Source organism: Elephantulus edwardii, unplaced genomic scaffold (assembly GCF_000299155.1).
Source record: "Elephantulus edwardii isolate Elephantulus edwardi_28Jun2011 unplaced genomic scaffold, EleEdw1.0 scaffold00001, whole genome shotgun sequence".
NCBI classification, from domain to species: domain Eukaryota; kingdom Metazoa; phylum Chordata; class Mammalia; order Macroscelidea; family Macroscelididae; genus Elephantulus; species Elephantulus edwardii.
Window position 1 is genome coordinate 6,881,227 of NW_006399751.1, and position 13,070 is coordinate 6,894,296.

General features: G+C 49.1%; 1 protein-coding gene across 1 annotated transcript; it reads right to left on the bottom strand.

The window, feature by feature from the left end:
• Positions 1-11,216: 11,216 nt before the first annotated feature.
• PDP2 (pyruvate dehyrogenase phosphatase catalytic subunit 2) lies at positions 11,217-12,794 on the bottom strand. Its single transcript, XM_006878905.1, has one exon. It carries the CDS (start codon positions 12,759-12,761, stop codon positions 11,217-11,219), a length of 1,545 nt encoding a protein of 514 aa, XP_006878967.1. The 5' UTR covers positions 12,762-12,794.
• Positions 12,795-13,070: the final 276 nt, after the last annotated feature.

Below are 13,070 nucleotides of genomic sequence, written 5' to 3' on the forward strand. Positions count from 1 at the left end.
TGATGTGTGTGCTTGCATGAGCACGTGTGTGAACGTGTTTTAGAGATAGGGGGTAGAGTACTAAGAAGAAGAGACAGGGGATAGGAAGCCGGATTCTGGGAAGTGGCTGGGACGGGATGGGACAGGAACATGAGAGAGGTGGCCTGGCCAGGCCACCTCCTTCCAGGCAGAGGCCATTTCCCATCAGGCAATGAGGCCAGTTCAGGTTGGCGGTCACATGCTTTGCTCCTGATCCAAGTGGTTCCTGCACGAGGTGAGATTTCCTTGCCACCCGAAGGGACAAAAATAGGTTCCAGGTGATGGCCTGAGATCCATGCCTAGAACTGCCAGGGCTATTCTGGGACTGGTCAGCACAGGCCAGGCTGGCTTTGATCGGGTTGACTGAGCTGGAAGCAGCATCCTTGGCCTGTGGTCTCACAGGTAGGGAAGGACAGTGGCCATATGCGGGTGGACGCCTGAGCCCTACCTCATCTATTTGACCTTCCTCATCTACCAGTCATTTGGTATCTTTGAGCATCAGTCTCTTTTTAGAATGGTGGGGACCCTGATCCCCAACACTCAGGATGGCTGGGAGGACTTGACAGAAGCTGACAGATTGTGTGTGAATTCCTACTTCAGCCCTCCTGGTTTTAGACCCAGAGATCCAGACAGGGCAAAGATTTTGCCCGATTTTCTCAACAGCAGAAAGGCTACTTCCCCACCAGTGCTGAAGGAAATCTAGTTGGGCACATGAGCACATTTCTGGAAGGGTTGGTGGGGAATTTCCAGGAGTGATTCCATCCAGCTGGAGAATTCCATTCCTGGTCTTGCTTCGCAGAGCGCAGGCTAAGGAGAGAACGCTCCAGTTTGTTCCAGTTCTGCCCAGCTCCTGTTCCTTGCTCACAAGGCCTAGTCCCAGCGTGCCCAAGCCGTGCTCTCTCGCTATTTGCTGTGTGGTCTGAGGGGCCTGGAGCTTCTGGGTCCCTGAGGCCTTGACACAGTCTGGGCACACAAACGGTCCTCCAATGACTCTCTGTTCCTTCTGGGAGTCTTCTCTTTCCTTTACCCAACATGGCCTGCCATTTCCGGTCTCTGGATTCAGTCTCTGCCTTTATGGTTACCCCCCCATGAACGTGGACAAGCCAGCATGACAGATGCTGACCTGGAAGAGATGGCAGCTGAGCCATCGAAGGAGGGTGAGGAAGGAAAGGATTGGTGGAGGGCAGCGTGGAGGCATGAGGGAGCCTCGTGGGCACTGAGGAGCAATGACTATACACTCAGTTGCTAAACCAAAAAGTTGATGGTTTGAATCCACCCCGTGGCTCCACAGGAGAAAGGACCTGGCGATCCGCTTGTGTAAAGACTGCAGCCTTGGAAACCCTGTCCTGTAGGGCTGACAGGAGTCAGAATTGACCGGCAGCACGTAACAACACTGAGGCCAGGGGTGGGAGCTGAGCTGAACTCAGTTATCTGGGGGTGTGTGTGTGGGGGGTCCTGGTTCCTGTACAAGCATAGGCCACTTCCCTCCATAGAGTCCCTATGAGGGTTCCCTGGGTGTGATCCGGAGCAGGTCAAGTCCTCTGCGGAAGGCCCCCTGACAGACACAGATGGGAAGCCTGACACATTGCATTCAAGGCACTGCCCAGGGACCCAGCTGCCCAGGGACCCAGCACAGCTCCCCCCAAGGCTGTTGCCCCCTGGGATAACCCTCCAGTCAGAATTCATATTATGCTTACACGAGGCTCCTGGAGAGTGACAGGGCCTTGCTTTCCAACCTCAGTCCAGCACCTGAGCCCTGTTCAGCTTCAGCCACCATCTGTACCCCCAGTGGGTCCGCGGACGGCCCCCTTCCACCCTGAGGCCTGGTGCCAAGGTTTATGAGCCAGTGCAGGAGCCACCGAGAGAGCAGGAGTGGAAAAAGTTACCCACTCTAAATCAGCGGGCCTTTTGGTGATCTCATCCCCTTCCCAATATAGCCATGGTCCCCTCCTCCACCCACCAGGCGCTGGCCAGTGGGGTCATCACCAGGGAGCCAAGGGGAGGGTTCCAACTCACTGGACAAGCTATTTTGGATTCTTCTCCCTCCCCCATTTACAGTATCATGTCAAATATTAAGGATCCCTCACCATCGTGCTTAAAAGCTGTGAACATGGATGCTCAGAATATCTTTGTCCAGAAGGACATGCTGATGGTATTCAGTGTCTCTCTCTCACAAACACCAGCATCCCAGTCCTTAGTGTGCAAACCCCCTTGTGCATTTGCATGATTAGCTTTCTTTCTCCCAGAGGTAAACTCTTGCAGGTGCTAGGCAGGAGGGCAGGTCCCACTGTGTGTCTGAGGAGCTCTAGGCCTGCCCTAGGCCAGAGGTGCCAAGTCCAGGGCAGGGGTCAGCAGTGACCAGGGATCAGATCAGGGTCAGGAGGTCAGGGAAGTTGGTCAAGCTCTGGTTTTGTTTCAGTCATGCACACTCCCATCCAGCTTCCATCTCTTCGCACCCTCCAAGCCCTGTGGATCAGGGTGACTAGGGGGACTGACCTGCCAGAGGAGGGCTAGAAACTGGCAATCCCCCACCTCACACCAGGCCTGGGCAGAGAGATCTCAGGTTGAGACTTATTGGAGTCCCTCCAGTCCAAGCCTCTCCCAATTTCTGCAAAGCGCTTCCTGAGACCAAATAGCTCATCCTTTCCTAAGTGCTGCCCTGATTCTGAACCCCCTGAGGCATGAACTTTAGAAGTGACTCTACACATCAACGGCCCTCTTCAGCATGAAGAAGCCAGAGAGTCTGCTCCCCATTCCCAAATAAGAAACCTACAGTGAATAAGACAATTTTTTTGTGTTAAAAAAGAATTAAAAGGGAGCTCTGGTGGCCTACTGGCAAGAAGCTGCACTATAATCTCAGAGGTGTGGGGTTCAAATCCACCAGATGCTCTGTTGGAGAAGGAAGGGCAATTCCTTCTGTACCAGTCAGATCTAATTTGATGGTACACACACACAAAATTTAAAAAAAAATTAATCACCATTGGATTATGCTTACCATTGCCCTTTCTCTTCTGGTCCCCGCTGGATCTTTCTCATTTCCTTTGCCTACTCCCCCCCCCAAAATTGATCACCATTGGATTATGCTTACCATTGCCCTTTCTCTTCTGGTCCCCGCTGGATCTTTCTCATTTCCTTTGCCTTCCCCCCCCCCCAAAATTGTGCAGCCCTGTGATTTCATCCCTGCCCGTCCTCACCCTTCTGCTCCCAACCCTCACCCCCTTGTATTCCCATACATATTTTTCACAATAAATAAATTAAAAAAAATAAAAAGAAGTGACTCTAGTTTGTAGAGTGGAACATGAAGGTCTCTTTCCTTTCTTTCATGTCACCCTCTCTAACATTTCAAATGCATGTGTTGAGTGCCTACTGTGGGGGAGTCTTGGGACCCCAAAGAATAGGTCAAGTCCCTGGTGCTGTCAAAAGGATAGACAGACATACGGGAATTATCTGAGGAGACGCAGTAGAGGTCCCTGTGCTGTGAACTCAGAGGTAGTAACTGCCCCTCATCCTTCCAAGTCAGAGATGCCATCCCGGGATGTGAGGGGTTCACAGCCATACTTAGTAAGCCAGGTGTAGGATGGCTAGTGGGGTTCTGGCTAGAGAGAACTGCAAACCAAGGGTCGGCTACTTCCCAGGAACATGAAGCCCCATGTGACTATGGCACCCACACACCTGGGGGGAAGGCAGCTTGAGAATGGGGAGTTGGGGAATCTGGGCTTTTCTCTAAGGGTGAGCAGAGACGATCACTGAGCTTTGTGGTGAGTTTGAGGTGGAATGGGAGAAAGGCTGTCTGGAGCCTTCTCGGGGCTGAGCATGGACCTGGGGTTGCTGAGGCCTGGTGGCGGGCACTGGCTGGAAGAAGCAGAGTAGAGGGAGAAGAGCCAATTAGAGATGTGGGGAAGGCCACAGGGGGGCCACCTACATTGCAGGAAACTAAACACTGCTGGACACTGTGGCAGTCACTCTTCTACTACATGCAGCCTCTTGCTTAGCTCCCCCTGGAATCCCAGTTACCCCTTCCCCTGCAGGTAGGGCTGCTCCTTCCTCCACCCAGCCTTGTCCTCAGCCCTGAGGACACTCAAGGTCCAGAGCAGCTTTCTGAAGGGTCTTGTAGGCTGCAGCTCCAGAGACATCCTCCTCAGGACCTGTCCAAGGTCCATCTTCCTGTGGACAGACGGCTCCCTACACCTGCTGCGACTGATACCAATAGTGGCAAACAGCGACATCTAGAGGCAGCACCACCACGCAAGTTAAAGGAACCGTTTTCCTCAAGACCTCACCAAGCCCACCTATAGCACTCCAAAGCAAGGGGCCTAGGAATTCCCCTGTGGGGTCCATTTATACCAGCTCTAGGATTTAGTGATCAAGTCACCGGGGAGACTCAGATCCTCCACCCCTCTGAGTTGACGGCCAGCATGGGATTAGCCGAAACCTGGGACTGCAAGAGAACACCCTCCTGTAAGCCCAGGAGTGGTCTCTGTGGACGCTCACCTGTGGTGCACACACCATGTCGTTTTAGAAAAAGGATGAGCCAACAGTCCAGCCAACTCCCTCCTCTTGTAGAGATGTGTATCTCACCATCCAGGCCAGCCAGTGTCCTGACTCCAAGTCAGAACACAGAATGGCCCTTCCCTTTCCTGTAATTATTCTTTTCTCATTATTTGTTTACTTCCTTCCGTCCACACCCATGGTGTCTTCTGGCTCCAAGCACTCTCCATACCTCTCCTGCTTTTCTCCCTTTCCATATTATCATTGACGGCTTCCCTCTGACTTCTCTTTCACGGGTTCTACGTCATCCACTCCTCCCCACATCTGTCCGTCTGTCCTGCCACTCTTCCTCCCTCAATCCACAGTCAAGCTGAGCACTCACCTGGCAGAGCAGAGGGCCAGGCCTGGGCTTTAGGCGGCCAGTGTTACCCTGCGGTCAATGCCCTGGTTTCGATCTTCCTCACCTGGTTGAAGAATTAGACCTGCTGGGAGAGACCAGAGGCGATGACGCTGTTGTTTGGGCAGGAGTTAATGCAGCCCATGGTAGAGCACGGGGCTGAGAGAAAAGGCAAGGAGACAAGAGCGAAGGTGACAGTAAAGGCAATTCATTACAAAAGATACGTCCCAGAGAGAGAAATGGATCATCTTCTTAAAGCAGAGAGTAGACCCATGCCAGGTATCTCACCTGTGTTATGGGTTAACATAGCTGGCTCACTTCTTCATCTGCACTTGGATCTGGGCCAGCGGGATGATGTCACAGAGTTCAAAATTTAGTGGGTGGTTCTAACTTTGGTCCATTGTTCTTGGTGTTACTGGTCCCATATTAAGTCTCTCATTCACCTAAAACACCAATTAGATTGCTTTAGGGCATTTGTATTTAAAAGTCGGTTGTCATTATGCTTTGGAGTAACATTCTTCTAAGTGGTAAAGCACACTTCTGTCAATTTGCTGTACTGAGGTAACCTGGGGTTGCTGTGATGCTGAACCTTATGCCATTGGGGTGTCAAATGCCATAATGTTTACCTCTGGTGGGGCTCCCAGTTTTAGACAGGTTTGAAACCAGGAGTGGGTGTTGCAGACTGAGGGTCCCAAAGAATGAAATGATTTTATAATTATTAATAATGAGACAGACTACCAGGAATGATATAGAACAGAGAGTGTGAAAAACAGGGGGCCAACAGTTCCCATGACTGAAGGCCCCAAGCCATGCTTCTCTGAGTATTTCTTTAGAATCATAAGGAAGGTAAACAAAGTAAAATCACAAGGAAGTACAAAACAAAACAAAGGATAATGAAGTCTTTTACAGATAAGGCCAAGTTCCTCTTTATGCTAATCTCAGGAGGGAGGGATTCAGTTGATACAAACTAAGAACAATGTTGACTCTTAGGGAACACCTTAGTGCCACAAGGTGACCTTCAGCTTGTATTAAGCCTCCCTCATTTCCTGATATAGCATTTGGTCTACTATTAGTAAATTTGATATTCGGCTTCCATAAATTTGATATTCGGCTTCCCTCAAGTGAGGTCCGCTTCCTAAACAACATGCCTCTGGAAACTCTATGAACTTTGAGAAACAACGATAGTTATCAAGGCTTCAGGTCTTTTGTTCATAGGGTTGCTGTGAGTCGTGCTCGACTGGACGTCAATCAACAGCAAGGACCAGTCTTTACTCCACATGTCAGGACTGTGAGGCCTTCTTGTTGCTGCATGCCATAGGGTTGGAATCAACACACAGCAGACCCTCCTGTGGGTTTTCAGGGGCAGCGAGCGTGCGGGAGGAGACTGCCCATTCTCTCTTGGAGCAGCTGGTGGATTTGAGTGAGGTGCTTCGGCTCAATTTTATCTATTCATTGGGTAGGGTTTGGTTTTAGCTACTTTTTTTAATTTGACCTTTGCCTCCTATTGGTCCTTAATAGGACTTTCTGCTTCTCTTGAACTCATTAGTATTTGTTTTAACATTCTCTCCACCCAGTTTTGCCTCAATTTGCCTGATTTACTCAATTCTGATCCAAACGTCAGTGGTTAGCTGTTGTTGTGGTGTACCATTGAGTCTGAACTGATCCATAGCTGACCCTCTGGCAGGTTTTCAGAGGCAATTAATCAATCGCATGGGAGGAGACTGTCCAGCCCTCTCTCATGGAGCAGCGGATGGATTCGAACCTTATGCCTTCAGGACTGCTGCGCAGAGAGAGGTAAATTAACAGCAAAAGCCCAACAGGGCCTGGCAGCGCTGTAGAGTGGAAGGAGTGAGGCGGGACTTCTGCAGTCCTCCCTGACTCCACCCATCTCCTGCGGATGAAGAGGAAACCCTGCTCCCCAGCCTTTTAGAGGCCCCTGCTCACCAAGGCCTGCTCACTTCCTGTAGGTGACACAGAAACCCTGTCTTTGGGGTCTCCTCCTTGAGCCCAGCCACAACGGGCCGGCCCCCCTCAGTCTTCACCCAGGGCTGCCATCCCCAGGCCACTGGACAGATCCGCGCCTGTGCTCCCCTCTGCTCGCTTCTTCCCCTGGACTGGCCTCTCGCTGTCCCCTCTGTGCTTCCAGCCAGATACTTCCCTACTCAGCCATCCCCACAGCTGCATGCCCGGTCCCAGGACCTGTGAGGCTTCGGCACGGCGGCCTGGACAGAATGGCAGCTTGTAATGGACATTGCTGCTTATTTGCTAGTGTGAGAATGGGACTGGGCAAGTCTTTTCCAGAATCTCAAGGCAGGCAGGGAGTTAACACCTGAAGCTGACGGGGCTTAGCAGAGTCCCTCTGGTGCAGGAGACCTTTCTGGCTATTGTCCAGGAACTCTCACCAAAATGATTAAGTGAAACTATACACATATGGTGCTTCTTGGCACTAAGGAGATTGGGTACCTTCGGGTATATGTGGGGGTTGTGGTTGTTGTTAAGTGTCATCCTGTGACCCTATGAATGACAGATCTGAAGCCTATCCTATCCTGTACCATTTTCATCATCTCTGCCACACTTGAGCCCAATGTTAAAGTCACTGAGTCAATTCTCTTGTTGAGGGTCTTTCTCTTGCTTGCCCTCTACCTTTCCAAGCATGATATCCATTTCTAAGGAATGAAAACAACATGCCCAAAGTATGTGAGATGAAACTTTAACAGCACGGCCCTGAGGGGGCCGACGGAGCAAATACACTCTTGCCCACTGAAATTCCAGAAAGGTTCACCCTCCCTGAGGGAGTAGCTTGGAGAATTGACCACCCACAAGTCTGAGGGTCTCTAGGCTGAGAACCATGGGTATCTGGCAGCATCAAAGGGAAACAAAAACTGTCAAGGTCAAAGAAATGGTGTAAAATTGCTATTCTTTGCGGTAGATAGCGTGAATGGGTGAGCTGAGGAGAGAGGCTGAGTTCAACAACTTTGGACAATTTGGCCTAATTTTATACAGGAAAATTTACCATGGAAAGGACTTCCTGTGTGGTCAGTGGCCACTAAAGATTTTCAGAACTCAAACTCTCGTGTGGGTGGACCCCTGAACAGCCTAAACTCTTGCCAGGATAGAAGAAGGTGTTGAAACAAACACTGGTCTGACTGATGCTGGAAGGTACAGCAATAGTGAGGGGGGCACGACTAGACGGTCTTCCGTTGTGCTGGACGCAGGGCTGCGAGGAGCTGAAATTGGATGGCAAATATGCTAAGGCCTGAGAAGTATTAGGATTTAGACCAAAAGAAACCACAACATTCCATTTTGCTTCATTTATTTATAAGTTTCATTTAAAAAAAAGTTTCATTTAAATATCTCTAAAGGTTAGAAAATCAGAGTCAAATACAAACATTGGTGTGTCGCTTAAAATACAAATGTCAGTAAATTATTAAAGAACATGGTTAAAACTTTTCCAAGTAGATACTTGATAATAAATATTTTCTAGGATGTAAGTGAAACAGCAGGGGCCTGGGGTGTAAAGGTCTGAGCCTCAGCCCTTCAAAGCATGTGTTTTACACAGTGATATGCACCCCAGCTCCCATCAGACAGCACCAGCAGCCTTTCTGCCCCTGATCTAAAGGCCCCTCAGGGCTTCTGCCATCACAGGAAGAAGTCACATTCAGAGATAAATTCAGGATGAAGGAAAGCTCAGCTTCAAGCCACTATGGTTTAACCCGGGTTAAAGGCTTAATCTGGTTCAGGATTCCCAAAAGCTGTCAGAGGCAGACAAGTCATCATGACAGACAGAAAAGCCAAGTCACATGCATTCTGCGCACATTTCTCTTCCAAGTAATTATACAGGTCTTTAATTCGTGTCCAAGCTGCATGCACTTCATTTCTGCACAAAAGGTACCAATTCAAGTGTGTCTAAAGACAGAATGGGTTTACATAGTAACATACCTCAAAACTTTTATTTCATTATAATAAATTAGCTTTATTGTCACAAATAACATTTCAGAAAGGTGGATCAAAGTATCTTGATCTTGGGGAGCTCTGGTGGCCTAGTGGCAAGGAGCTGCAACTACAATCCCAGAGGCACACGGTTCGAATCCACCAGATGCTCTGCCGAGAAAAGGAGGGAAAATCTCCTCCTGTACCAGTCAGATCTGATTTGACGGTACACTCACACACAAAAAAAAAAAAGTATCTTGATCTTGATCTAGCAAAAAAATCTCAATTTGGAATTAATGCCACCTTCTCTATCCATTCTGATCCAGAAGCAAAGCTGGAGCATTCATATATAAAACAGCTATTTTTAAATTACCAAAGGGAATGACAAATGCTTTGGATGTGCCCACAAGAGTCACTAACCCCTTCTCAAATTCCAGTGTCCTTAAGCAATAGCTCATGCGCCTCGGGACACAGCAGAATGCTGGTTTAACCAGGACGTGGTGCTCCCTGGAGCATTCTGGGAAGAGTGAAGTTCCCAGTGAGAAAAAGCAGACAATAACCCAGCCTTTCTTCTCTCTCAATAGATCAACCAGAACACGGGAATCTATCAGGCAGAGGAAAAACAGACACACTGGTAGAAGCAGGTGGAACGCCTGGATCCTCTCAGCGGTTCCACAAACTACCGAATTAAGATATATTTATGACCTATGTTAGGTTGCAAAACAGGACTCAGACACTGAAGAATACAGGAGGTCGGAGGACGAGTGGAGTACCTCAATTTTAGCAATAAACTTTCATGCTAGCAGAATAATTTACATTTTATTGAGTAAAGATCAAGGAGATCAGAAGGAATACTGATGGCTTCAGAACAAGACAGGCTTGAGCACCCTAAGAAAAATGTCTTCGATGGAGTCACATGCACAGGGAAATGTCCCCAAGTGAGACACATCCCAGCACTTACTGAAGGTCATCTGGGACACACAAAAATGAGGTGGCCACACCTAGTTATTTGCTGTTCTTTGTGGTAGATAGCGTAAGGTGAGCTGAAGGGAAAGACTAATTTTTAATATAATTCAACAACATTGGACAATTTGGCCTAATTTTGTACAGGAAAGTTTTGTGGGATTTTATTTGTGTTTCCATTTAGGGACATATTCCTGATGTTTAAATGCCACAGGCTCTCATAAGATGAAATTCACCCCCTCAGTATCCAAATGGCTTAATGACTGTGTAGCCCACAGAAAACATAAGTTTTATTTTTTTTGAGAAAACATATGCTTTATTTTTTTCGCCCTAATTAGTAGACTAAATTTGGCCTAGTTCCTGAGAGGAGCAATGGCAATTTATTGTCCCATCGGGGAAAGGTTCCCTTTTCTCTCTACAAACTCAGGCTGAAGCCTCAATTCACAATCAGTTGGGCAACCTGTCCTGTCTACATGACTATCATAACTACCATATGTGATCACCTTTTTCTCATTCCCAGAGACTGTTTGCAGAGAGGGTCTGTGAAAGATTCCCTCAGGTTGGTACTACAAAGTCAGCCTCAGGCCAAGAGGACCAGCATAACCAGAGGTAGAAAGACTGTTAGGTGGAGTCAATGGGAGGACTTTTGAGAGGCATAATCAGAATGGTTTAGTGCTCAGAACAGCCTCTCAGAAGCTAAGCCCAGGAGGAAATTCTACTAATGCAGGAAAGGCCAGGAGTTAAGGCTTAGTAGTGAGTTACGTCCCAGTGTGGCTCAGTTTCAAGGGATGGGACTCAGCCAAGAAGACGAAAACAGCATGAGTAGGTTCAGGTGATCCAGAGCCTTAGACCCTCTCCCTCTCGGCAGCCAGCCAAGACCAGTGGTTCCTAAGCATGCTTAAAACAGGCAACCGACCTGTGTGCAAGTTTTAAAATAAACTAAAACAGAACTCGAATGCAGCATTGCAAAACGTTCTTAGCACGCGCGCGCGCGCGCGCACACACACACACACACACACACACACACACACACTATTAAAATATTGCATAGAAAAGTGTGCTGTGGTAAGATTTGTAAACTCAGGCCTAAGTCATTAAAACACTAAAGCCTGCCTTTAAAGTCTCGAAGTCCATGATTGCGGAGTTCAGGTTTGTGCAGGTCTTGCAGCAAGACCTCAGAAGTTTCTGAAGCTCTTTGTTCTTAAAATCATGATTTATTCAGGTAAGTAAACACGGTTTAACAAAATGTCTTCATGAAAGGACTAGGGCTTCATGACCCCAGGGCAAGCCCATGGTCTCCGTGCTCAGCCCTCACCACTCAGAGGCTGGACCCAAACCTGCAGGGGCACCAAACGGCTGTTTTTAAATCTAGGTTCAGCTGTTTTCCTAACGTTCACCGTGGCAGTGGGATGACAGGCCCCTAATCCCCCTTGTAATGCGCATCAATTGAGTCTGAGTTAAAATAGACCACAGTGACAGTGATGTCGTCCCGGTACATCCGCGCCACGTCCTCGGGCAACGTCAGCATGGCTGTCAGCCGCTCTGGCTCCATCTCCCCATACTCGTTGCTCCCGACGGCGTGTCTGATCAGGTGCGTGGCTGCATTGTGGTCGACAGCGTGGAGCCCCATGTTGGTGGATGTCTGGGCCAGGTCAGGCTTGTGCCACCCGGCCTTGGCCAGGTGTTCCACCACCAGCCTCACTACAGCTTCATTGTCCAGCACATCCCACAGACCATCGGTGGCCAGCACGAGGAACTTATCCTGGGGCCTCAGCCTGTGGTACGTGACCTCGGGCTCAGCAGTCAGGTAGGGTGGAGTATAGTAGTGTGGAGGGGTGAAGTGGTAAATGTTGAGGGCCTCAGTGTCAAAGCCCTGCTCCAGGATGCTGCGCTGGAGCTCTTTACTCCACTTGAGCTGGACATCCCCAAAGGCTCTGCAGGGCATGAGGACACCCAGCAGCCTGTCATCCATGATGACTGTCCTGCCTTCTGACTCGGGGTGCTCCCTCTTTAGCCGTGACAGCTCTGCCTGGTTCCAGGCATTGTGGTCACGGGTGAGGGGCAGACAAGACCACACGCCACTGTCCTCCTGGACACCAAGGACCGCCCGGCAGTCCCCAGCGTTTGCCACGTGCAAGTGCACTCCATCGACATGGGCCATGCAAGCCGTTGCCCCAGAGAAAGCAACCTGGAGTGAGAGGTTCCTGGTCACCTGGTCTTTCAGGGGGGCCTGGATTTCCAGTGAGATGTCCGAGTCCAGTCTCTGGAAGGAGTATGTTAGTGCTTCCTTGATGCTCAGCCCCATCTCCATGTGCACGTCAAGCAGCTCCTGCCAATAGACACGGAGGTGGTCTAGGTGCACTGATGTGACATCCTTGTAGATGCTGTCCCCTGGCTGCTTGTGCCACTGAAGGATGGGCAGCAGGGGCTTCATGCTCTCCAAAGCCCCCTCTATCTGCTCCAGGGTCTGACGGGACATCAGTGACACTGCCACATAGTAAAAGAGCCTCTCACTCACTGCTTGTGCGCACGCGTGGCCACCATGCCCATCAAAGATTCCAAACATGAGCCCGCCGGTCTGCAGGCAGGAGGCCACACCACAACGGTCCTCTACTGGGGAGTTAGCGGCCAGTTGGTTACTCTCAAACCGCAAAACTGAATTTGAGACTCTGCCGTTTATGTCAAGAATCTTGTGAGCTGACTCGCCAGCTCGCAGCACCTCATTCACCTGCTCGGGGCTCAGCTGCAGATGGAAATCGTCCTCTTCTGTAGACGTGTGTCTGTACACTTTCTGCAGAGCAATGCTGTCACAAAGGGAGCTCAGGGTGGCTGGCATCCGGGGAAAGAGCCTCCACTTTGACTTACTCCTATTTGAGGCAAATCTTGAGTATAAACGCCTACCCCCTTGTAATGTGGCAATGCTGTTCCAAGCAGATTTTAGGACCCAGGACACCGTACTTGACATTCTGAAACTACACCAGCAAACAATTTTCTTCAGCAAAAAGGATTTAAGAAACACACACACAAAAAAACCTAAAAAGGAAAAAAAAGAAAGTTTCAATTTTTTTTTTTTAAAGGCCTGACTAATGAAAATATTTAATCTCAAACAAGATATTTGATTTAAGGTCATCTATTTAAAAGCACAGACTATGCTTGAAATAATAAGCCTATAACTTGGAAGTAGGAGTGGCATCCACTTCCTAAACAGCATGCCTCTGGAAACTATGAATTTTGATAAATGTCGATAGTTATAGAACAGCTTCAGACCGTTTGT